This window comes from Martes martes, assembly GCF_963455335.1.
Source record: "Martes martes genome assembly, chromosome: X".
NCBI lineage: Eukaryota > Metazoa > Chordata > Mammalia > Carnivora > Mustelidae > Martes > Martes martes.
Window position 1 is genome coordinate 35,158,031 of NC_137897.1, and position 24,441 is coordinate 35,182,471.

Sequence of the window (24,441 nt, forward strand, 5' to 3'; positions counted from 1 at the left end):
TTCTTTTTGCCAGACCTTTTTCTCCTACCCAATGGTTTAAAGGACCAACAAAGATCTCCTGACCCCTACTCAATGTTGCTTGACAATGGCGCCTCCTAGTGGATGAAGAAACTCCACCTACAAGAGATGGCAAATGCTCTTAAGATAGGAGGAACAGCAGACGTCTGGATTAGTTGTTTATGTTAACATGTCTCTCTGTATGGTTTTCTGAAATTCCCAGAAAAGGCAGGCAGACAGTTGGGAACAACCCCTGTTCTGTTTACTAAGGAAGAACTTTGCTGTTAGCCCTTGGTGTTCTCACTAATCTTCACAGCTAAACACCTACCTCCCTAACCACCAACATACATATAGTCATTCATTCATTCATTCATTCATTTGTTATCTCCTTCACGTGTGGACATACACACACACATGCTTTCTCTTCCAGTTAAGGCTCTGAAAGAAGAGGAAAAAAAAAGGAGGGGAAGGGGCCTCCAGACAGAATCATGATGAGTTACATGAGGGGGGTTTAGAACTGAAAGTTTAATGAAAAGACTTGCTTTAGGTCAGTAACTAATGGCAGTTGGGACCAGAATCTCAGCTTCTTGATTCTTGGCCCCCTGTATTAACTCCATGTTCTCTGTTCCCCTTTTTGAGGCAGGTGGTTACACTCCTCCCTTCCCCTAACATGGACATACATGCATCGTTGAAAGCATAATGACAGGCTATCACTTTAAGAGGCTTTTTTAATTACTGCAAATTACACGCGAAGGGAATCTCTCCTGTGCTTTCTTTTCAATTGACCAGGAGACAGGGTTTCACGGTGCTAGGTAGGAACTAACTTTTCAAGCTACCACTGTGTTGTCAACTCGAGGCCTAGAGAGTTCACTTAAGACATTGGTTACTGTGTGGCCCCAGTCATGTCTGCATAGGGCAAAGTGTCCAAAGGTCAAAAGGTCCTTGACCTCTTTTCTACACTACCCTCTCCCCTCCAACAAATCCTTTAACTTCATTAATTCTAAAAAAAAAAATAGTTACTGCTGCAGATACCTTACATGTAATTTTTTATCTGCTGGATATATTAGTTTAGCTTGTTGAAACACGTTTTGCTCTTTTTAAAAGTTTCTTAGACTTTGATCTAGTCCTAACTTCTTTTTGCAAGCAAGAGGTGGGAAAGTATCTGTGCCACTCAACACCAAATCAATCATCATCATCATTATCACTTTACTCTCGGTCCTGCATAAGTTCCTGTAACTCTCGTGTGGGTGAGTAACTATGAGTCTTCCTGAAGTCTTTCTAGTTCTTCTTTTGGCCTCTCTCTCTAGAAATGCAGTTCTCTCTTTTGCTCCTCAAAGCCTTGTCTTCATCCAGAGGCAGGGTCCTCAGTGCAGATTCTGCCCACCGAACAGGAAAGCTGCAAGCCTAGAGGAGGCAGCACACCTTCCAAAGATGGAGACAGGAAGCTCACAATACGTTCCTTCTGGCCTTTTGTGGAATTCAAAGATTCAGGGTCATTCTTTCACCATTCTTCTGACTCGTCCTCTCTTTCGGCTTCACAGAACATCTAAAGAACTGCATATAATCATGCCAGACTCTGATGTGTGTAGTCTTGGAGATAAGAAAGGGGGGCTAATTTGGAAAATGAGCTCATCTTGAATAACCAGACCACAGATTAAAACAATCACATGGTTAATTACTGATTTTCTGTTTTCTTTTTTTTTTAAGATTTTATTTATTTATTTGACAGAGATCACAACTAGGCAGAGAAGCAGGCAGAGAGAGAGGAGGAAGCAGGCTCCCTGCTGAGCAGAGAGTCCGATGCGGGGCTCGATCCCAGAACCCTGGGATCATGACCTGAGCCGAAGGCAGAGGCTTTAACCCACTGAGCCCCCAGGCGCCCCTGATTTTCTGTTTTCATGTTACTGCCATCTGCACTCTGAAATCAAACTAGCTGGTATAGTTCTTACTTCTGGGCAAGTTCTGAGCTAACGAAAATGTTAATGTTGGTACTTAAAAAACTACAGATGTATAGATATAAATGAAAAGAGGCATAAGAATGGGTATCTTCCCAAGACTGGATTGCTCCAACTCAGCAAGAAAAATGGAACCATTACTGTGCCCTCACAAGAAGATTCCATCAGTGTGTGAATTATTTCTAAGTTTTAAACGTGACAAGAAAAAAATAGGGAGTTCCTGAATGTTCAAATAACATCATGGCCAATTTGCAAACAGCAACAAAACTCTGCATGTGGACAAATAAAAGTCAGCAGTTAACTAGACTGAACCTTTCAGTATTACAGGAAGACACAGATATCTAAATTTATTATCCTCATAGACCAGGATTTTCACATTAGTCACCCCTCTGGGATAAGATCCTGAAGGCTCCTGTTAAATGCAGAGATGTTAATAGCTAATAGCAAAGATTTACTGAGCATTTAACTATACACCAAGTGCTATTTTAAGTGCCTTACATGTAATAACTTATTTAATCCTCATAGCAACACAAGGAGACAGGTACTACTTTGCAGATGACGAAATTGAGGCTTAAGACAAATGTCACATAACTTGTCCAAGGTCATATGGTGAGAAAGTAGCAGAGGCAGGATTTGAACCTAAGCAAGCTGGCTCCAGAATCCTGAGCTCTTAACTTCTAATCCTGAGGCTCGATGATAAATAGAATTTATGACAATGAATATTATGCTCGAGACTTGTAGACCTTTGATTATGAGAGTACTTTCACATTTCATTTTGTTCTCGCAAGTTGGTAAGTTGAAACTGAGGTGCCAAGTGTTGAGGTAGGCCTTGTCCTAATGGTAGTGACTCCTCAACTCCATCTCTAGCCCAGATTCTTCTCCTGGGGGCCTTACTCTTATGGGCAGCTGCGTACTGGTCACCTACAGGCAGGTGTCCCACAATCACCACACTCTCAGATGGTCCAAAAGTTGATTAGTCATTTTCTTTCCCAAAACCTTCTTTCTATCTGAAGGGAAGTCTTTCTTCACCTTGTGGACGTTTAGGGCTGTTATCTGAGTAAGGCCTCTCCTCTCATCATTCCTTCTACGTTCTACAGAATTCCTGTTCATGTATATTGGATATTCTCGATACGACCTGCATGAGTCTTAGCTTCTCTTTCATACTTATCATCTCAAACTGTGCTTTGTTCTATACTGGTTCCTCAACACGGTCTTTCAGCTTAGCCATACTGATTCCCAGCACAGATGACACAGTGCACACACATGCTATCTTAAAGATTTTACAACATTTATGAAATAGAACAAACAGCCTCTTGTTCTATGACTGTTACCCCTTCCTTTAATCTTTTTGAGGACTTTGAAGTCCCTTTCAGATTCTTCTATTATTTCCACTTCCTTTAGACCCAATTTCCTATCTGTTGGGTTTGTTTCAGGATGTTTTTCCACGTGTGCTTTGAAATTTTCACTTGAACATTAATCTTAAATGGGGGTCCCTTGGGTTTTTTCCCCCTTCTGTCCCCCTTTAGTTAGCTACCTAGCCTTCTATGATGGCTACAGCTTTTCTCAGCCACGTTTGAGGCTGATGGACTCTGTCCCACCCCTGAATTTCACGGCGGGGGGGGGGCAGACTCTAGTTCCCTTCCCTCAGGGGCCCTTGGTCCTTATTACAATGAGGAAGTTGAACTCCAAATCCGATCTTTCCTGGAATTATTTATGGACCCTCCACTACATTTTTCATACCAAGTCTAAAGGGTCTCTCCCTCTAATGCACAAATCTGATTATGTTATTGCCTTGGTAAAATTACTTCATATCTCCATCACCTACAGAATAAAATTTAAAATAAAAGTCCAGTCAAACATCACCTCTCCTCAGAAAGGGCTCCTGTGAACATCCTGTCCTCATCACTTTCTATCCCGGACCTGGCCCTTGTTATTCATAGTCCTCTCATCACTACTTGCTACTGTTACTGCATATTTCTTTGTCAGTGTGTCTCTTCCACTAGAATAGAAGTTTCATGTAGGCATGGACTTTGAATTACTCACTGTTAAATCCTCAGCACCTAGAACAGTGTCTGGCACATTGTACGTATTCTATAAATACTTGTGAATGAATTAAAATCTTTAACAAGCCATCAAAAGCCCTAGATGTGGGGCACCTGGTTGGCTCAGGTGGAAAAGCATGTGACTTTTCATCTCAGGGTCGCAAGTTCAAGCCCCACGTTGGCTGTAGAGAGGACTTAAATAAATGTACAAACAAACAAACTTAAAAAAAAAATCCCTAGATGTATCAGCACAAGTAAGAGTGAGGGCACTAGAGTTAAACAGCCTAGGATGGAATCCTGGCTGCAGCATACCAGCTTTGTGACCTTGAACAAGTCACCACTTCCTAAGCTGCAGTTTTCTCATCTATAAAATGGGCATGGTACCAAATCTAAGTGGGTTGATGAGAGGAAGTGAGAAATAATAAAAAAGTATAAAGTGTAGCATTGTAGTTGCATCACTGGTGGTTTTATTAATATAAGCTCGAACTTATCTGTGGTCATTCTCTCATCCCACACCTTGCTCCAAAGTAAGAGCCCACCATTATTAATAGTGCCCAACAATATAAACTATACACATTTCTGGCCATTCCACGTGTTCTCTGCCCTGCTTGTAATGCTTACCTCCTTTCCCACTAATGGTCAGTTTGCCTTCCATATTCTATTCAGCTCTGCCACCTAGAAGCCCAGCCCAACATGGAAACAGCAGTGGGCTTTTATTTGCCCCTGGATGGGACATGGAATAGATCCTTGATTCAAGAGGAGGTTATCCAGGGCACTTGGCTGGCTCAATTGGTAGAGCGCATGACTCTTGATCTCAGGGTCGTGAGTTCGAGCCTCACATTGGGTGTACAGATTACTTAAAAATAAAATCTTAAAAAAAAAAAAACCCAACCAAACAAAAGGAGGTTACCCTTAGAGGGTCAGGTCAACAACTTAGGCTACGCAGGGTTCTAGAAAAGAGGGAGACTGAGAAAAATCAGATAAATTCACCCACTCATTCATTTGCATTGTCTGTCTATCTGCCTGGAATGAAGTAAGAGAAATAGAAAGAAATAACTTGGACTTGAAGGTCATGCAGATTTGGGTACTGGGGAGCCTGTTTGGAGGATATCTGCAAGCTCTTGAATATACAGGGAAAGGTGCTCTTTCCAGAGTAAAATAGATGTAAAGTCCTGAGGAATGAAGGGAGCAGTGACCTTGGTTCCTGAGGTCTTTGTAGTTCTTATGGGGCCTGGTTGCATTCTGTTTTCTTTCTTTAAAGTTCATGAGGCCTCCGTATCTTGACATCTTTAATACTTTCGTCTGGTCTCACCCCTGCCACTACCACTTGGCAAACTCCTGTCATCCTTCAAGTCTCAGTATTCCTCCTCTATGAAGGCCCTCTCCTTTCCTTCTTCTCTCGCTCCCTTCTCATCGTAGTTGTTTCCATGTCTATCCATATCGGTCCTGTGCTTCTAGCTATGTCTCACAGGTAGTAGGCATTAAGAAACAAAATTACTAAGTGGATAAAGTTGGTGGCAGAGTTAGGACAACAGTACAGACCTCTCCACTTGTCCTGTAACATTTCACTCACTCTCTCCTTCACTAAGGAGATGAGCTACCACCTAGAGATACCAAATGGGAGCAAAGAGATATGGAAAGATAGCAAATAGGGGAGCACGTCTAAGAATCGAGCCAGGATGGGAGCTCTGCCTAGCAGGAGTGCAGGACATTGGCTGAGGAATAACAGAGTTTAGTGAAGGATGAAACTAAGATGTGTCCAAACTTCATTTCCCTGCAATATTTTTCTTGATATAGTCTCTTTGGCTGGCTTCTCCACACCTTGCCGTCATGGGCTTCCTTCCATCTCGTCAGCTATTTCTTCTCTGTCTCATTTGTTAGCTATTCCTCCTGTTCTCCAACCTTTCAAATTTGGGAGACCCTCCGTTCTCAAGTCCTGTTTTCTTCTCCCTCTCTATACTCTCCGAACCCATCTAAATAGTGACTATCCCCAAGCCTCCAGATCTCTCTTTGTGCTCTTTTTTTTTTAAAGGTTTTATTTATTTGACACAGAAAGAGAGATCACAAGTAGGCAGAGAAGCAGGCAGAGACAGAAGGGAAAGCAGGCTCCCCGCTAAGCAGACAGCCCGATGCGGGGCTCGATCCCAGGACCCTGAGATCACAATCCGAGCCGAAGGCAGAGGCTTAACCCACTGAGCCACCCAGGTGCCCCTCTCTTTGTGCTCTTAATCCACATATTCCACTTTGTTTTTTAGCAACTTTACTCAGATGTCTCACAGAAACTTCAAACTCAGCATGTCCAAAATGTACTCCACCATCTAATTCCAGGCACCATCATATAACAGGTGTTCAAGCCAGGGACCAGACTCAAATCTGTCTCCTGCTTCCTTACTTCCTTTATTCAATCATCAAATCCTGTCTATTCTAATTCCTAAATATCTTCAGGTTCTATTCACTCTCTTTCATCTCTATTGACACTGATCTATCCTAGACATCAGTGTTCATGTTGGATCACTGTAATGGTCTCCTAATTTTCCCCACATCCAAATCCAACCCTACAGCAATACTGTAGCCAAAGAATACTTTAAAAAAGATGTCTGGTCATGTAAGTTTGCTTGTGATGGCATCCACAACTTTAAAATTCCAAATCCTTGCCATGTCTTAATAGACCCATCAAGATTTTGCCCTTATTTCTTGTGAACCTCTTGAGCCCTCAATAATGTGCACAAGAAATATGAAAGATATCTTTAAGACAAGAAATACTTTCAAGAGTCCAGCAAAAAGAATACTAATATTCAAAGACACTGCCTATTGACTCAAGTCAACAGTTGGTGGAAGGGCAAATGACTTCATCTCTACTTCTGAGAATTACAAATTTTCTTGGGCCCAGTTACAATGGTATGGCATCCATTGTAGTTAACATCATTCTGGTCAAGTCCACAGACACCCATAAGGGCCAAACAAATCAGAATTTATCTACACAACTCTCTCTGCTGAGACTTATGCACCATTTTAGAATGAAATATCATATTAATTAGTAAATACCTGAGAGATTAGTTTCGTTCTTTAGATCACAATTTAAAATTTAGGTCTAACTCATACAATGCTGGTGGGAATGCAAAGTAGTACAACATCTACATAAGGAATTTGACATTAGCAATAGCATGAAATGACGTAGGCACAAGGTTATTAACGTAACAGAAGAAGACTGGAAATGATCTAAATGTTCATTAATAGGGGACTGGGTTAACAAACTATTCTATACCCATAATGGATTATTAAGCAGGTATAAACAGGAATAAAGATGCCTACATAGGGTCGCCTGGGTGGCTCAGTGGATTAGGCTGCTGCCTTCGGCTCAGGTCGTGATCTCAGGGTCCTGGGATCGAGTCCCGCATCGGGCTCTCTGCTCAGCGGGGGGGCCTGCTTCCCTCCCTCTCTCTGCCTGCCTCTCTGTCTACTTGTGATCTCTCTCTGTCAAATAAATAAATAAAAATCTTAAAAAAAAAAAGATGCCTACATAGCGCTATGGAGAGATCCCTAGTGTCTTCATATTGTTAAATTAAAAATAATCAAGGCTTACAAGAGCATATGTGCAAGTGTGTAAGAAGGGCAGGCAGTACAAAAACATGTAATATATATGTATCTTCTTATATTTTCAGAGATAAATTAACTAATCAAAATGGCCTTGCTTTAATTTTAAGAAATAATTTTCTTGAAGGTAGGAAGTCAATGGGGATGGGGATGCAAGCCAGACCTTTCTGAATGAACCTTATTAATGAGTTTGACTTTGTAAACATGTACATGCTTTTTGCAATCTAAAAACAAAATTAAATCAAGACAAAAAAAGAGGTAATTCCTACAATTAAAAACAAACTAATGTTGATATCTAAATAAGATCAGTAGAATGTATCAATGTCAACATCCTGGTTGTGCTATTATACTAGTTTTGCAAAATGTTAACGTTGGGAGAAACTGGGCAACATCTACAAAGATCTCTCTGTATTTTTTTAAATTTCTTTTCAGCGTAACAGAATTCATTGTTTTTGCACCACACCCAGTGCTCCATGCAATATGTGCCCTCCATAATACCCACCACCTGGTTCCCCCAATCTCCCACCCCCCCGCCCCTTCAAAACCCTCAGGTGGTTTTTCAGAGTCCATAGTCTCTCATGGTTCACCTCCCCTTCCAATTTCCCTCAACTCCCTTCTTCTCTCCATCTCCCTATGTCCTCCATGTTATTTGTTATGCTCCACAAATAAGTGAAACCATATGATAACTGACTCTCTCTGCTTGACTTATTTCACTCAGCATAATCTCTGTATTCTTACAGCTACACGTGAAGCTATACTTCTCTCAATAAAAACTTCAATTAAAAAAAAAAACAAACTGATATAAACAACCCTAACTCTATATCCAGCTTGTCACATAATCACAAAGTTATTTAAGTGACTTCAAACCCCAGTGCTTGTGATTGTGTATCTCTGGTGGGATACACCCTAAGGATGAAAAGAAGGAGAAAGAAATCCTAATCTGCCTTCAGCAGTCTTACTTTTATCTTTAAATCAGTAGGATGAAGCAAGTAAGTATGTTAATGTGGTAAGGAACCCAGATCTTCTGAGAAAAGATGTACAAATAAAAAATTAAAAAGCAAAAACTACTTTCTTTCTCACTTAAAAAAAACTGGAGGGCTCCTGGGTGGCTCAGTGGGTTAAAGCCTCTGCCTTCAGCTCAGGTCATGGTCTCAGGGTCCTGGGATCGAGCCCTGCATTGGACTCTCTGCTCAGTGGGGAGCCTGCTTCCTCCTCTCTCTCTGCCTGCCTTTCTGCCTACTTGTGACCTCTCTCTGTCAAATAAATAAAATCTTTAAAAAAAAACTGGAAAACTTTCAAAAGGAGAGAGTGTAGAGTAATGAAGCCTGTATACCCATTACCCTGCTCCAGCACCTGACAACTTCTAGCCTATCTTATTTAACCTATACTTTAAACCCAGTACCCACTACTCACCCCTCACCTGATTCTGAGGCAGATCCCAGACATTAATATCACCCCAGGCATAAATAGTTTAGTACTTATCTCCACAAAGTAAGGACTCTTTGTAAAATGGTTGCAATAATAAAATTATGTTAAAAACCAAAAATTGCTTATATTTAGTAAATGGCTAATAAAAATCTGTAATTATTATCTTAAACTGCAAATACTGGTATAAACTTGTGGTTTTGTTTTTGTTTAGTTTTGACTAAGAAAACTTTTTAGTTTACAATAATTGTTTTAAAAGATTTTATTTATTTATTTGAGAGAGAGAGCGCGCGAGCCAGGGAGGGAACGTGTGCACAAGCCAGGGGAGGAGCAGAGGGAGAGGGAGAAGCAGACTCCCTGCTGAGCAGGGAGCCTGACAACAGCTCAACCCCAGACCCTGGGATCACGACCTGAGCCAGAGGCAGACGCTTAACTGACTGAGCCACTCAGGCACCCCTAGAGTAATTTTAGATTTACATAAAAAGTGCAAAGATAGTACAGAGTTCCTGTATGCCTCTCACCCAACTTCCCCTAATGTTAACATCTTAGGTAACTATAGTATATTTGCTGAAACTAAGAGGTAACACTGGTACATTGCTATTGATTGAACTCCAGACTGTAGTTTGACTTCCATTTGCTGACTAATGTACTTTGTTCTGGGACCCAATGCAAGACAGACAGCACAATGCATTTTGTTATTAAGTCTCCTTAGTTTCCTCTGGTCTCTAACAATTTTGCAGTCTTTTCTTGTTTTTCATGACCTTGACCACTTCCAAAAAAGGAGCACTGGCCAGGTGTTTTGTAGAATATCCCTCAATTTTGATCTGCGTTAGGTCCCCGTCCCCCCACCCCCCTGCTGCTGCCATGGGGGTTGTAGATTTTGGGGAAGGATATCACAAAGGTGAAGTGTCCTTCTCCTCTCGTCACCTCAGGGGACACTTAATATCCACATGACCTATCACTGGTGATGTTAACTTGATTCTTTAAGGGGAAGGGAGTGAGCCAGTTTTCTTTACTGTCAAGCTGTTATGTTCTCATTTCCATCCTCTGTTCTTTGAGACTGAGTCATCCCGTCCAGGCAACAGTGAAGGAAGGATGGAGATTATCTCCATCTGGGGGAGGGGGGTAGTATCTACATATACTGTCTGGTATTCTGTAAGGAAGATTTGTTTCTTTTCTTCCATTGTTAATTTATTCAATAATTTATGTATGCCAGTATGAACTCAGAGATACATATTTTATACTCCGCGTTATAATCCAATACTATGTTATTTTGTTGCCCAAATTGTTCCAGTTTGGCCACTGGGAGTTCTTTCAGGTTGGCTCCTGTGACTCTGACATCACTCTATTTTTTTCTTCTTTTGAGCATTTCCTTCCTTTCAGACACTATGAAATGTTCCGGGCTCATCTTCTATTTTCTCTGCCCCAGTCCTAGGAGTCATCATCTCTCCAAGGAGCCCTTGGCTCTTCTAACAGAGAATTATATTTAGAAATGAAGATTGTTCTCTCTCTCAAATAAATAAATAAAATCGTAAAAAAAAAAAAAAAGGAAATGAGGATCTGGATGTGGGTGTGCTCATTACTACTACAGTTTCACTGCTTCTGGACCCTCCCAGTGGGCAGAGCCAGGAAATGCATGTATGTACTAATCCATGCACACGTAACCATCTTCATTCTTGCTTATTTGTAACTTTTTTTCTGACAGAATGTAAACTTCTGCCTATTTAAAAAATCAACACAAAAAAATCCAATACCATAGGCAAAATTCAATAGGGAAAATATTTGCAAATATATGAAAAGGGTTAATATCCTTAGTAAATACTAAAATTCTTACAGAATGGCAAAAAACTAAAGAAAGTGAATGGATGAAAAGAAATGGGTAAGCATACTTAAAATAATATTTGACCATGCTAGTAACAAAACAAATGCAAATTAAACAAAAACATCATTTTGACTTTTCAAGATGTAAACATGGGTGCTGTCCTCTATCATCGGTTTGAACACAATTTGGTACAATCTGTGTGGAGAACGGTAAGATACTATGTAAAAGAAGTTTTAACTGTACTGCTGACATCTGCTAGGTGATGTCTCCCATTGAAGACGAGAAAAAAGTGGGATAAAAAACTTCTGGAAGCATCAAAGTACTAACCAAATGTGTCAGGAATGTTGACTAAAATCTGGGAAAGAATGGGAACCCAGAAAGGTAAGAGTCCTTACCCTGGGGACAAGGTTAGAGTCCTTGCCCTGGGGACATCTGATTACAGGGCAGATCTTTAAGAGAAAAGGGGTCAGAATTCCAAGGAATCTCACAGTTAATCTAGGACCTGGAGCTAAAACCCTAAAGAGCTAGGGATGAACTAGAAATAATCAGCCTAGCCCCTTCACATACTTGCAACCTGGTTTGATCTCTGAGGGGTCTTAAAAATATAAGCCTTAAACCTTAAAATGGTCCCAAACTGCTAGTGTCCGAAAGGTGCCTAGCAGAAGCAAACGAAAGTCCTCTCTCTGCCAGAGAGAGGGGAAGAAAGTGTCATTCTAGGCCAGTAATTTTTGGAATTATTTCCAACATACAGTCAAAATGAATCTGGTACATGAAGGGTAAGAGATCTTGATCAAGACCCAGCAAAAATGATAGACAATAAAGGCAAACCCACAGGGACTTCTTATGGTGAGACTATCCAGCACAGTTTATCAAATAATGAAGCTTATTATGTCCCAGAACATAACAGCTAAACTTGAATTTTTTTGGCAAGAAAATGAAAATAATGAAAAGTAATACAAATTTTCAAAAGGAAAACATGCAAAATACTGAAAAGGGAGAGGATATAGAGCATACCATAACGTACACCTATGTCTATGCTTAATTGGGTCACAAAGGTGATGAGAGGAAGGAAGGCACAGAGGCAATATTTAAAGAGATAACAGCTGAAAATTTCCCATAACCGCAAATAGTATCAGTACACTGATCCAAGAGACTTAATTGAAGGCAGGACTAAGACACCCACACGCATGTACACACCCCACAAAGAAAATGAAAGATGAAGAAAACATTTTTTAATAACCTGTGAAGTAGAGATCATCCTTAGATTAGTGACAGACTGCTACCTAAATTCTCAACATCAATGGAAGCCGGAAGACAGGAGAATGGTATCTAATGGAAAGAAAAAGCCGACCTAGAATTCTCTACTCAGTGAATATTCTTCAAGACTGAAGGGGATAGAAGGAAATTCTGAAACTAATAAAAATGGAGAGTTTGCACCCAGCAGACTGACACAGGGAAAATGAATCCAGATAAAACCTTAGAGATGCTGAAAGAATAATGAACAAAGAAAGGACAAGTGTGGGGGTAACTATAAACTAATAATAACAGAAGTTGGAGTGATGTAAATACATGTGTCTTACACATTTATGCACACAAATTAAATCTGTGAAAACAACAGCCTGTTCATCAAAGGAAAGGCATTACATCAAATTCATGTGTTCTACAGCGCTTGTCCTGTTCAGGAAGACACCCAGGGTATCAATATTATAGCACGATGCATCAGGGAGCTGTGCTGTAATTCCTGAGGTACACACTAAGATAACAGAAGAGAATACTTAAATTTCCAAATTAAAAGAGAAAAACAGAATGATAAAACATATTCAATTGACCCAAATAAGTCAGGGAAGGCAAAAAAAGGAAATACATAATAGGAGGTACAATAGAAAGCACATAAGAATACCACAGATGTAAGTAAACTATCCCCAAATATCATGAAGTATAAATGTACTAAATGCTCCAATGAAAAAACAAAGATTAAGAATCTACAATTTAAAAAAGTATATGCCTTGAAATATAAGACACATCTAAAACATACGGGTACAAGAAGGTTGAATCTTAAAAGGGGGGAAACAACCCCTAGAAAATTAAACCTAAAGTAGAAGGATGAAAATAACAACAAACAGAAATTACTGAAAAAGAACATAAATACGCAATGAAAAGGATTACCAAAGCTAAAAGTCATTGTTTAAAAGACTGATAAAACTGGCAAATAGCTAGCAAGGCTGAGAAGGAAAAAGAAGAGGCACAAATTCCTAAAGAATGGAAATGCAGAGATATTATGGACCAATTTGTGCCAAAACTGTTTAAAAAGTTTCAATAAAATTCACTCATCCCTAGCAAAATACAATTCACCCAAAGTGAGGGTAATAAATAGAAGACCAAATATTCCTATAAATATTTAAGGAATTAAATCAGAAATGAAAACCCTTCTCACAAAAGAAGTCTGGCCTGAATGGGTCTACAGGTGAGTTCTACCAATCATAAAGAGAACAGAACAAGCAAGACCAGAGAACACTCCCTGACTCATTTTATGAGGTTAGCACAATCTAGATATGAAGACCTGGTATGGACAGGATAAGTAAATTATAGTATAATCTTTCTACAAATATAGATACAAAAGGTCTAAAACATACATACAAACAAACCAAATCTAGAAATACATAAAAGGGAATATAAGGATTATATATCATGACCAAATTTGGTTAGCCGAAGGCTCAATGAAATTCACTGCATTAACAGATCAAAGGAGTCCTATGATCATTGCAAAATATGCAGGAAAAAAAGCATTTGATAAAATTCACCATCCACTCATGCTTAGCAAACTCTAAGATCAGAAATAAAGATAAGTGCTATCATCACGGTTCTGCATGTTTAATCCATTGCAGTAAAGGCTAGAAAAAGAAAAATGTATAAGAATGGAAAAGGAATAAACAAAATCCTCCTCATACACAGATGATATGATCAGATACGCAGAAAATCCAAGTGATTCTACAGATAAATTATTGGGATTGATACAGCTTGATGAATAGAAAGGAATATAAAGTTAATACAAGAAAGGAGGGGAAGAGAAAGGAGATGAGAGAAACAGATCTACCTTTAAAAACAAATACCTAAGAATAAATCTATCAAAAGATGTGTATACAAGCTCTGCAGAGTAAAGCATAAAACATTATTGAAAGAAATCAAAGATCTAAATAAATGGGCAGACACCATGTTCATGAATTGGAAGACTCAATATTGTAACCATGTCAATTATTCTCAAGCTGTTATAAAGATTTGATACAATAATTGAAGGCAAAATCCCAATAAGGATGTGTGTGTAAACAGATAACCTGTTTCTAAAATGTATATGGAAAAAGTGGAGAAGTACATCCCTCAAGAACTGCCTGAAGAAGAGCAAGGTACAAGGCCCTGATCTACTAGTTACCAGAACTTAATACAAAGCTATAGTTAATAAGATAACCAACCTGCTGTTGGCACAATGCCAGAGAAATATACTAATTGACCAGACCAGAACCTGGGAACAGTCACACATGTATAGGTGTTTGATCTATGGCAAAAGTGGTACTGCAGAGCAGTCTTTTCAGTAATTTTGCTGAGACTGTTGAATATCCACACGGAAAGAAATGAAATTGGACTGCTACCTTAGAGCGTACTCCAAATTAATTTCAGATGGATGATAAAACATAGGAGGATATCTTCACAATCTCAGAGTAGTAAACATTCCTTAAACAAGAGCCAAACAGTAACCATAAAAGGAAAAAAACTGATAAATTGGACTGTATTAAAATTACAAATTTCTGTTAATCCAAAGGTACCATTAAAAGAATGAAGAGATACATCAGAGTTGCAATTAGGGGAAGAGTAATCAGGAGAAATCACAATGAGATTGCACTATACACCAAGTAGCAAAAATTAAAAATACTGACATTGCCAAGTATCAGCAAGAGTGTGCAACACAGCCAATAAATAATCATGAGAAAAAAGGAGGGTGCTGTTAATAAGGACTAATGACAGGTTTTTAAACAGGGGCAGTGCCAGGAAAACCAGGACTTGAATCACCTTAGGGAAGCAAATACCATCGGTAAAGGGTTGGTTGATACATCTGCTTTAGAAAATAAACTTGGTATGATCTTGGAAAACTGAAGTTGTATAAACTCTAAAACCTATCAATTCCACTCCTAGGTTTATGCCCAGGATATATGTACAAGATTGTTTACAACAGCACTGTTCAAAATAGCCAAATCTGCAAACAACCCAAATATATAGTAACATTAAAACGAGTAGGTAAATTGTGAATGTTTGTTCATTGCAATACTATACAGCGATAGAGGAGCACAAAGCAACCTGGATCAAAGACCAAGAGACTATATGCTGTATGACTTCATTTAAATAAAGATTTTAAAAGACAGATAACACTGAAATTATATTACTCAGGGATACTGTACTGATGGTATAGACATGAAAGCATGGAGGTGAAGTCTAGATTAAAGGTAATCTGAGGAAAGAAGGGGATTGTGGTTAAGAGTATTATAGGCAGTGTTTGTATTTGTATTTCTTGATCTGGTTGTAGGTAATGGTTCTTCAGTTTACAATAATTCCTTAAGCTGTATAGTTCTGTGTATGCATTTTTCTAAATGAAACGGTTGTATAAAAAAAGGTTACATCTATATGTGATGTAGGTGTTTGTATGTATTCATACACTCTTTCACCCAGTAATTCTATTTCTTTTTTTTTTAAAAGATTTTATTTATTTATTTGACAGACAGAGATCACAAGTAGGCATAGAGGCAAGCAGACAGAGAGGAGGAAGCAGGCTCCCCTGCTGAGCAGAGAGCCCGATGCAGGCCTCGATCCCAGGACCCTGGGATCATGACCTGAGCTGAAGGCAGAGGCTTTAACCCACTGAGCCACCCAGGTGGCCCATGTAATTCTATTTCTAAAAGCTTATTTTGAGGAAATAAAGCAATCAGCCAGTGTGAACAGAAATTATGTGCAAAAATATTATTAATCATAACATTACTTCTAATACGGAAAACAGTGTAAATGTCCAACTATAAGGAAATCATTAAATATGGCATGTGCATATAGTTGAGATATCTTAATGCAACCATTAGACTACTGTATCTAAAAAATATTTAACGGCACAGCAAAATGCTTAAAACTAATAAGTGAAAAGAATCAGGAAACAAAACTGCATATATAAAATGAGCGCAACTGTGATCATGAGTGTAAGTAGAAGAAAATGTTCTGAAATGTTCACTGTGATTAAATTTTGTAAGTAGTATGATTTTTATTATAATTTTTCACAATTTCTAAATCTGTACAAAGTATGTGTATTGTAAAGATTATTTATACTAGAAAGTACTTCTAATTTTTATTTTTAAATGAACAAACTTCTTTCAATAATGGAAAATTAACTAAATTTTCTTCTTATTTTATGTGCATATAAACTTATTTCAAAATTATTTTTAGTGGCTAAGATCAGCTTTTACATACAAAAAAATTTACCAGAGTGACAACTTCAAATTCATTTCTAAGATAGTAGACATCAGAATGTAGTTTGTTTTCTAATGTAGCATTCAAAAGTTAAAATTTATTCTACACTGGGGTGCCTGGGTGGCTCAGTGGGTTAAAGCCTCTGCCTTCGGCTCAGGTCATGATCCCAGGGTCCTGGGATCGAGCCCCACATCGGGCTCTCTGCTCAGCAGGAAGCCTGCTTTCTGTCCTCTCTCTCTCTGCCTGCCTCTCTGCCTACTTGTGATCTCTGTCAAATAAATAAATAAAATCTTTAAAAAAAATGAAAATAAAAAAAATTTATTCTACACTGTAGCATCTCAATCCAGGCTTTGTTTTATAGAAAAATTGGGATTCCTACATTTTTCTGTTAATAGATGTCAAAATGGTACAGTAATTACAGTTAAAAGTTAAAAAAACTCCAAACTCCACAATTTTCTTTACAGGTAATTATATTTTGTTTGCAGATCCAAGAGTTCATCAACTTAAAACCCTTCCATTTATCTGTTTTTAGTTTGTGCAGAATAGAGTTAAGATAGCAGGCCTAAGCTTTTCAAAGGGCTTGAAAGGCCTGTCTGTGGAGTTAGCTCTCCACTGGCATCTGGCAACTTGGATGGGTTCCTCCCATCCTAACTGAAAAGCGTGGCTCACTGTGTCTAAACTTTGCAAACAATATGATTTATCCCAAACACCTGCTTTCCCTCTGGGAGGCTGGAAGATGGTACTGGCCAGGCAGAGGGTGTCTACATGACCAGCTCCCAATAAATATCCTGGGTGCTGAGTCTCTAATGAGCTTCCCTGGTTGGCAACATTTCACACGTGTTATCCTAACTGGCTGCTGGCAGAAGACCCTTGGAAGCCTGTGCCTGGCTGCCCCTGGACTTCAACTCATATACCTTTTCTCTTAGCTGGTTTTGCTTTATAGAATCTCTGAGCTATAATAAATCCCAGTTGTGACTACAACTAGATGCTGAGTCCTAGGAGTCCTCCTTAGTCAATCATCAAACCTGGGGGTGTGTCTTGGGGACCCCTGACACATAGTTCTTAAAACTAATATAAAACTAAACACTTAATTTAGTGGTGAAGCTAGTTCAGATAAATGTTTATTTTTTTTTAAAAAGTTTATAATGATAGTTTTTTTTCTTTCAAATGGTATTTATCCAAGTTCTTCACAGGCACCCAGCTACATCCTCTCATATATCTTATTGCATGACCTTAAGTATCAAGTTTCTGATGTTTACTAGGACCAAACGATATTTTCCAACCATTTCCTATTACCCAGGACTTATGTAGGCGTTTGATAAATATGTGCTAATGAATGGACAGCATTTTTATCATTACACATAAAAACAAAAAAAAAATCAAAAGATCAGACTAGCTCTAAAAATATGTACAGATCTTCATATAATTTTCAATGCCACAGTTCAGACTTTTCTTGCTTGATACGAAATAAATATACTTTCCTTTCCTGGGCAAGTTTGCTAGTAAGTAGAAATCGTTTCTACCTTAGCAGCATAAATGAATTCCACAAATATTCCCTTCCCCAAGCCTAAATACCAGACCAAAAGGAAAAACAAATAAAATTTAAAAAATAAAAAAGCTATCAGTCTATCTCCTCGTGAGCTTCAAAAATACAAACTGCTAATATTATTTTAAAAGATACAAACTATTGTTTTCATGTCACATGTATTTTAAATCCATATTTAATTACTACTAAAGTCTCCCTGTGGTATATGTAATCATTCTATAATAAGGTAATTAAAATTCCTCGGCCAGCCAATTTAGGATTTACAGCTTAACTCAAGTATCAGACACTACTAAAGACAAGCCCGGATGTGTTACTTAGAAATAAACATTTAATTTAAGTGGGCGTGGCACAACACAGCCCCATCTTCAAAACTGGACCTATATTTTCAAATATGTTTCAGCAAACTATTGCAGACAAGTCCAAATTTAAGTGTAATCCCAAAGCAATGGATCTAGTGCAAACACATGCAGATTTCTAACAAACGACTGTGTGTGTTGGGGGAAAATGACAGCATAGTCTCTAAATAGTAATGCCCCTACTTTAAAGGTCAATCATCTCTTGACCTCCTCCCACACTGGGACTTGGAGTTGTTGAAACTGAGTATCTAGGGGTGGTGCCTGGGTACAAGATTATTTGACAAGCTCTCCTTAGGATTTTTCAATGTTAAGTTTTGAAATCTACTGCTTTAATCTTTTCTGGAGCTAAAATTCTGCTTCTGTGAGTCTCTGAATTGGAATACGCTTTAAACTTAAAACCATTTGTAATTAAATGGGTACCAACGAGTTGGACGGGTTTTCTAACATAAGCAATCTGATCGGGTCATGTAATTTCATGACTTTGGCTTAAGGGGAAAAAAAGGAGAGTTGGTTATACACAGTCTATGGCAAAGGCAGATATGGATACCTATTAAGAAACTCACTGATTTCTTTTTCTTCATCAAAATTATCAGAGCTGTTTCCAAGTAGCCCAAAATTGCAAAGTCAACTGACCTTATTTCATTCGTTTTCCCTTTGTCTACTCTGTATTGGCGTCAGGTCATAAAACTGGGAAATGGATCCGGATAACCCATCACCTGAGCAATGAGCCCGTGGATACCAGGGATCATTACAACTATTGCCAGAAACACAGAACTAATTCTGCAGTAGCTTTGTCTACATTTCAACTGTACAGACAATCTCTTACCTAGCCAGTAGGTGGAGGCACACACAAACTTACTGCTTTGCTCTTTGAGCCATAGGACCTTAAATCTTCTAGTAAATTGGTCTTTTGTTTATTCATTTGTTTTAAACCCAGGAGATCAAAGAGAACACAAAAACGTGAACAAGGACAACTGTTGAGGTGAATTTATAAAAAATGATACAAAGAACAATTTTATATTTCTATTTTGTTTCTGGCCCTTTTGAGAAATAACTAAGTTACTTTAACTGTGAATTCATAATCCACTTCCAGATCCCCAGAGCTAATAAAATAATTGTAAATTTAGAAAGAGATCTTTTAAAAATTCATGTTCAATCAGGGAAAACTGAACATCAACCAAATGTGACCTAATACTAAGGAATGATTGTTGATTTTGCTAGGTATGCTTCTTTATAAATCCAAACAGGAATATTTATAGGTGACATGGTATCCCTTTAGAAATAACCAGGAAAAAAAAGAAAAGACAACAGTAAATGACACACAGAACAAGAATGGCAAAATGTTGGTAACTGTTGAATTCAGTGACAGGCACACTGAGGTTCACACTATTCTCTTTTTATCTAAAATTTTCCAAGACAAAAAGTTCAGAAAATTAATTTGTAGAGCCACATTCTTGTGATTTGGGTTAACACTGAGATGAGATAACCCGTAGATATGCAACTTTAATGAAGTCTTATCTCCATACATAGGCACCGAGGAGTTATTTCAATCATAACTGAATCATACGGAAAATTAGCTCTATAAAATCTCATAGAATTTAACAGGAAAGACTAAAACTAACTTACTAAATCCCCTGGAAACAATACTTTCCAGCTGTAGAATACTTCACCATTTTACAAAATGAATTCCTGTTTGGTTCTGATAATCCTTATTAAGATTTTAAAGGTGAAAAAAAAAAACAAAAACCCTGAGGCTCAGAGAAGCTAAATGGCGTGGCTGGGGTCACAAAATCCGTAAAAGTCATGGAGCTGGGACAGTAACCCAAGTTTTATAACACCAAAGATCATCTTCTCTCTACCATACTGTCGCTTTGACCCCTTTGAAACAAATAGAAAACATGATGAAATTTAGGTGAATTTTAAAATTTTGCTTTCTGTGCTCATTACTTTAGAGAATATGACAAAACTGTTTTTTCATTTTCTCAGTGAATAAAAATATGGATAAAAACAGATTCCTTGAATAAAGAATAAAATTAAATCAGAGAAAGTTACTGAAAAAGAATGATAACATCTTAAAATTGGAAGGGACACTAGCGGCCCTCCCGAGCCCAAAATCAAACCCTTATCTTTAGCCTCCTCGCTGGGTCCAGCTTGAGCTCGAGGTATTTTTAGTGAGGAACTGCGTACTCTGTGAGACAGCCTGCTTCATTCACTGACTTAGTCTGATTCCTACAGGGGCCTTCCTTGCTTAGAGGTGGAACTGACCTCCTGCTAGCTGATTCCAGTTACAGCCCCTGACCCTACACTGAACAAACATATAATTCTCTTACATATGACACCTTTTTAAATAACTGAAGACTTCCATTATGTTCTACCATGGCCTTTGTTCTGAGGACTCTCTCTGCAGAAAAAGAAAACCAGTGGATACTTGAGTAACTAAAGCTTCCCAGTCTTTTCAACAACTCTTCCATGGTCTTCAAACTGGGATTTGGGAATCTCTCAGAGTACCCAAGGCCCTTCCGTGAGATATGAAAATTAGGATCTTTTTAAGGCAACCAATGTCCATTTCTTCACTTGCCATAATTTGATCTGTCTGAAAACAAGTCTATGGTCTGCTGAGTTTTCCTTTTCATCACCACTCATACGAGCCCACCTCAAAAGACGAACTGCTCACCCATCCTGAAAAGTCTGCCTAGCTTCAGAGACAACTAGGGAATGCAAAGCTCCCGAGGGAGAGACTCTTGAGAGCAAAACAAAGCTTCAGAAAGAACGAGAAGAGCCACCTTATTTCATCCAGACAATATATGCATGGCAAAGCCTTATCTATTTTAGCATTAAAAATCAATCGTAAGATGACTGTCACAGGGATATCTATTAACACTTTAATTTTATTTGGAAAATGAAGGCAGATTTTTTTCTGACAGAGAGTGAGTCTGATTTGGCTGACTGGCTTGACAATGATGACTAGCTCTGCCATTTAGGTCACATAGCAGACATTTTCCATAAGCTGGATGAGATAAAGGTGATTTTATCTCATCTGATAAACCCGATCTACCATTTTGCTAATCTACCATTTTGAAGAAAATATATTTAAAAGAATACACAAAACACTAAAAATGATAGCCCCACAATAGAAGTTTTTATGTATAACTCAAAAGTATGTGAGGAGGTAGGGGCACCTGGGTGGCTCAGTGGGTTAAAGCCTCTGCCTTCGGCTCAGGTCATGATCCCAGGGTTCTGGGATTGAGCCCCGCATCGGGCTCTCTACTCAGCGGGGAGCCTGCTTCCTCCAATCTCTCTCTCTGCCTGCCTCTCTTCCTACCTGTGATCTCTGTCTGTCAAATAAATAAATAAAAATCTTAAAAAAAAAAGTATGTGAGGAGGTATATGGTTTTCAAAATTCTTTTAGCAGGTATGTCAACAAAAATTTTGAATGCTGGGGCTCTAGGGCAAAATTTGTAGGCTCTTTCCCACTCTTGTTATCCCCTTCCGGCAGCATGCCAGTGTCCTGCTTACTATGAACACTCCAGGGAGAACAGGTAGTATACAATAACAGTGTGAGTGTGGCCTTCGTTCTAAATACTATCTGTTCTTAATTAATGTAGCCAAAGGTTCCATTCAGGGCTTTTTTTTAAAGCTGTTGCAACAACTGCCTTTCAAAACATTTCTCTTTTTCAAAGCAGTAGCAACTAAGCTTATTGTGATCTTGCACTTATATAACTGAATGAGTGAGTTTGTATTAATTGGTCTTAAATTTCTTTTTTTTTTTTTGTTTCAGCTCCTTTGCTACGAACTTGTAAAATATTTTAAAATTTTGATCTAGAAATTCAGTGTGTGAGCCAGCCCTCCATGGTTAGGAGGGGGGGCCGTGGAGGGAGCAGCTTCTGACATGGCTCCCAAGGATCTCCAGTATCTCTTGGTGCTCACACCCTCATGTAATACTCTGGCCTTATGTGTGGGCTGGATCTGGGGACTTACTTCTAATTAACAGAATATGGTAGAAGTGATGGTATGTGATTTCTGAGATTAGGTTACTAAACTGACTTCCATATGGAGAGGCCCGGTGACAAGGAACCCGGGGAAGCCTAGGCCAATGGCTCACGAAGAACTGAGGCTCTTAGTCTAATAGGCTGCTGCCAACAAGCATGTGAGTGAGCCTAGAAGGAAATCCACCCCCAGTGGAGCCTTCAAATGACTCCAGTCCTGGCCAATGCCTCGATTACCACCTTGTGAGAAATCCTAATCAAAGTCGCCGATTAAAATTCTGGAAAGAACAGGATACCATCCCATAAAGCTTTATACAGTCTCTTTGGACACAATTGTCCAATCAGCTACAAAACTACCCAGTTATAATATCCTTAGCTCACATTTCTCCATCTTACTGACAAAAACTCTATGACAAACATGTCAGGTGGCTTATTAAAATCAAATACAGTGTGATCTACAGAATTTCCTTAATATATGCCAATGTGGTAATTATATCAAAATAGGAAGTGAAGTCTGTTGTTACTTGTTTTTCGTTGCCAGAGAGGTTTCCAACATGGAGACCTCTACTCCCATCCCACTTCTCTTCAATAAGAATCCTATGGTCAGAATTTTATATTTTGGGGCCTGCTATTCATCTGAACTCTTTCTATAGCCTCATCTCTGAAGTATACTAAAAATGAAGGTTAACTAAATATGCCCAACTTTTGCTTCCTCAGCCACTGTGAACCTTAAGATGAGCTAATCCTTTTATTCTGGTTACTTTTTTTAAACAGATGAGCTCACAACTATTGTTAAATTTTAAAAGTGTTAGCATTATCCCAAACCAGCACTGCTGAAACTTTAACCCTTAAGAAAATAAAAATATACACTCACAATTCAAAAACCATGTAAAGCATTCCATCTGAGCTATATGTCTCCAATAACTCGACAATGTGGGGATGTTTCAGCATATGACAGATACTGGCTTCCCGCTTTAGATCTGCAAAACAAACACAGCACATACTTTGTTAGGTAAGAACAAAAGACAATCAGAGTGAATGATGAATGAATGGATGTGATCTATGGTAACATGAAGACTTCTCTAACTAAAGAGATGAAATCCCCCATTTAAACTAAGGTTTTTTACCCTTTAAAGTCTTTGATGATATAACTTTTTCATATTTTTACCAGTTGAAATCTATCTATCTATCTATTACAGAGTCAGCTCTTATTTTTATTTATTTAAGTAATTAAGCTCTATGCCCAGCATGGAGCTTGAACTCATGGCTCCGAGATCAAGACTTGCATGCTTCAGCAACTCAGCCAGCCAGGCACACCAGCTCTTATTAATAAGAAATGTAAATAGCATGAATACTTTTCCCCAAAACCCTTATAATCAAGTCTTAAAATTTATAACTTTCTTGATCTGGTAATAAATAACTCAATCTGCTGTTTTGAATTGTACCTCTTTTTCTTAGTTTTCCCTAAAGTGGGTAAGAATACGTTGTCTATTCTTCAGCTTAAAATCTAGCATTTACAGATACACAGCAGGAAAGTTACATGGAATAAAGTGCAAAATACAGTATGATTTAAACAGTAAAGGCACTGCTTCCACCCAGCATCAAAGTCAGAAATTTATTTTACATCATCTATAAAACATATTTAATAATTCAGGACACCAGTTATGGTGTTATCTTGAAGAACAAATTCACACAATGTAGGTAAGTCTACTGTGTAAGTTACAGAACACTATTTGGAAAATAAAACTGTCCATACCATTGTCATCATTGTACGAACACATTTTGGGCATAGATATCCCTTGCCATGTCCACAGGGAACAAGAGAACTAAAGCCTTCCTGTGTCAATAGCGCTGGAGTTTTACCTGTTTGCAGGTGAATAAAATCCAGTGTGACATTTTTATATTTGGAAGTAAAAGGCAAACAGGTAAAGAAGAACCAAGCATGAGGATGTACTACATGAAGCAAAAGAGACAATGTTATTTCCTCTCTGATTTATTAATTCAACTTGGCTTTGTCAATAAGAGCAATCGTTGTAGACTGAACTACAGAAGACTTGTGTAAGAAAGTCTTGTGTAAGAAAAACTTGTGTAAGGAAGTCAGTAAATTAGACAAAAGAGAACCCACTGGAAAAGGAAGAATTAATAATACAGTATTAAGAAAGTCAAGGGAATAGAGGGAATCAAGGCATGCGTAGTTGGAGAAGGCTAAGACAAGGCTG

General features: G+C 38.4%; 1 protein-coding gene across 2 annotated transcripts in view; it reads right to left on the bottom strand.

Annotated features, from left to right (window-relative positions):
- CASK (calcium/calmodulin dependent serine protein kinase) overlaps positions 1–24,441 on the bottom strand; it is a 342,806-nt gene that overhangs the window by 195,600 nt on the left and 122,765 nt on the right. For both annotated transcript variants that reach the window (XM_080794824.1, XM_080794823.1), the window contains exon 3: positions 23,097–23,202. In XM_080794824.1, coding sequence (XP_080650950.1) covers positions 23,097–23,202 — 106 coding nt within the window. The remainder of the gene's footprint in view (positions 1–23,096; positions 23,203–24,441) is intronic.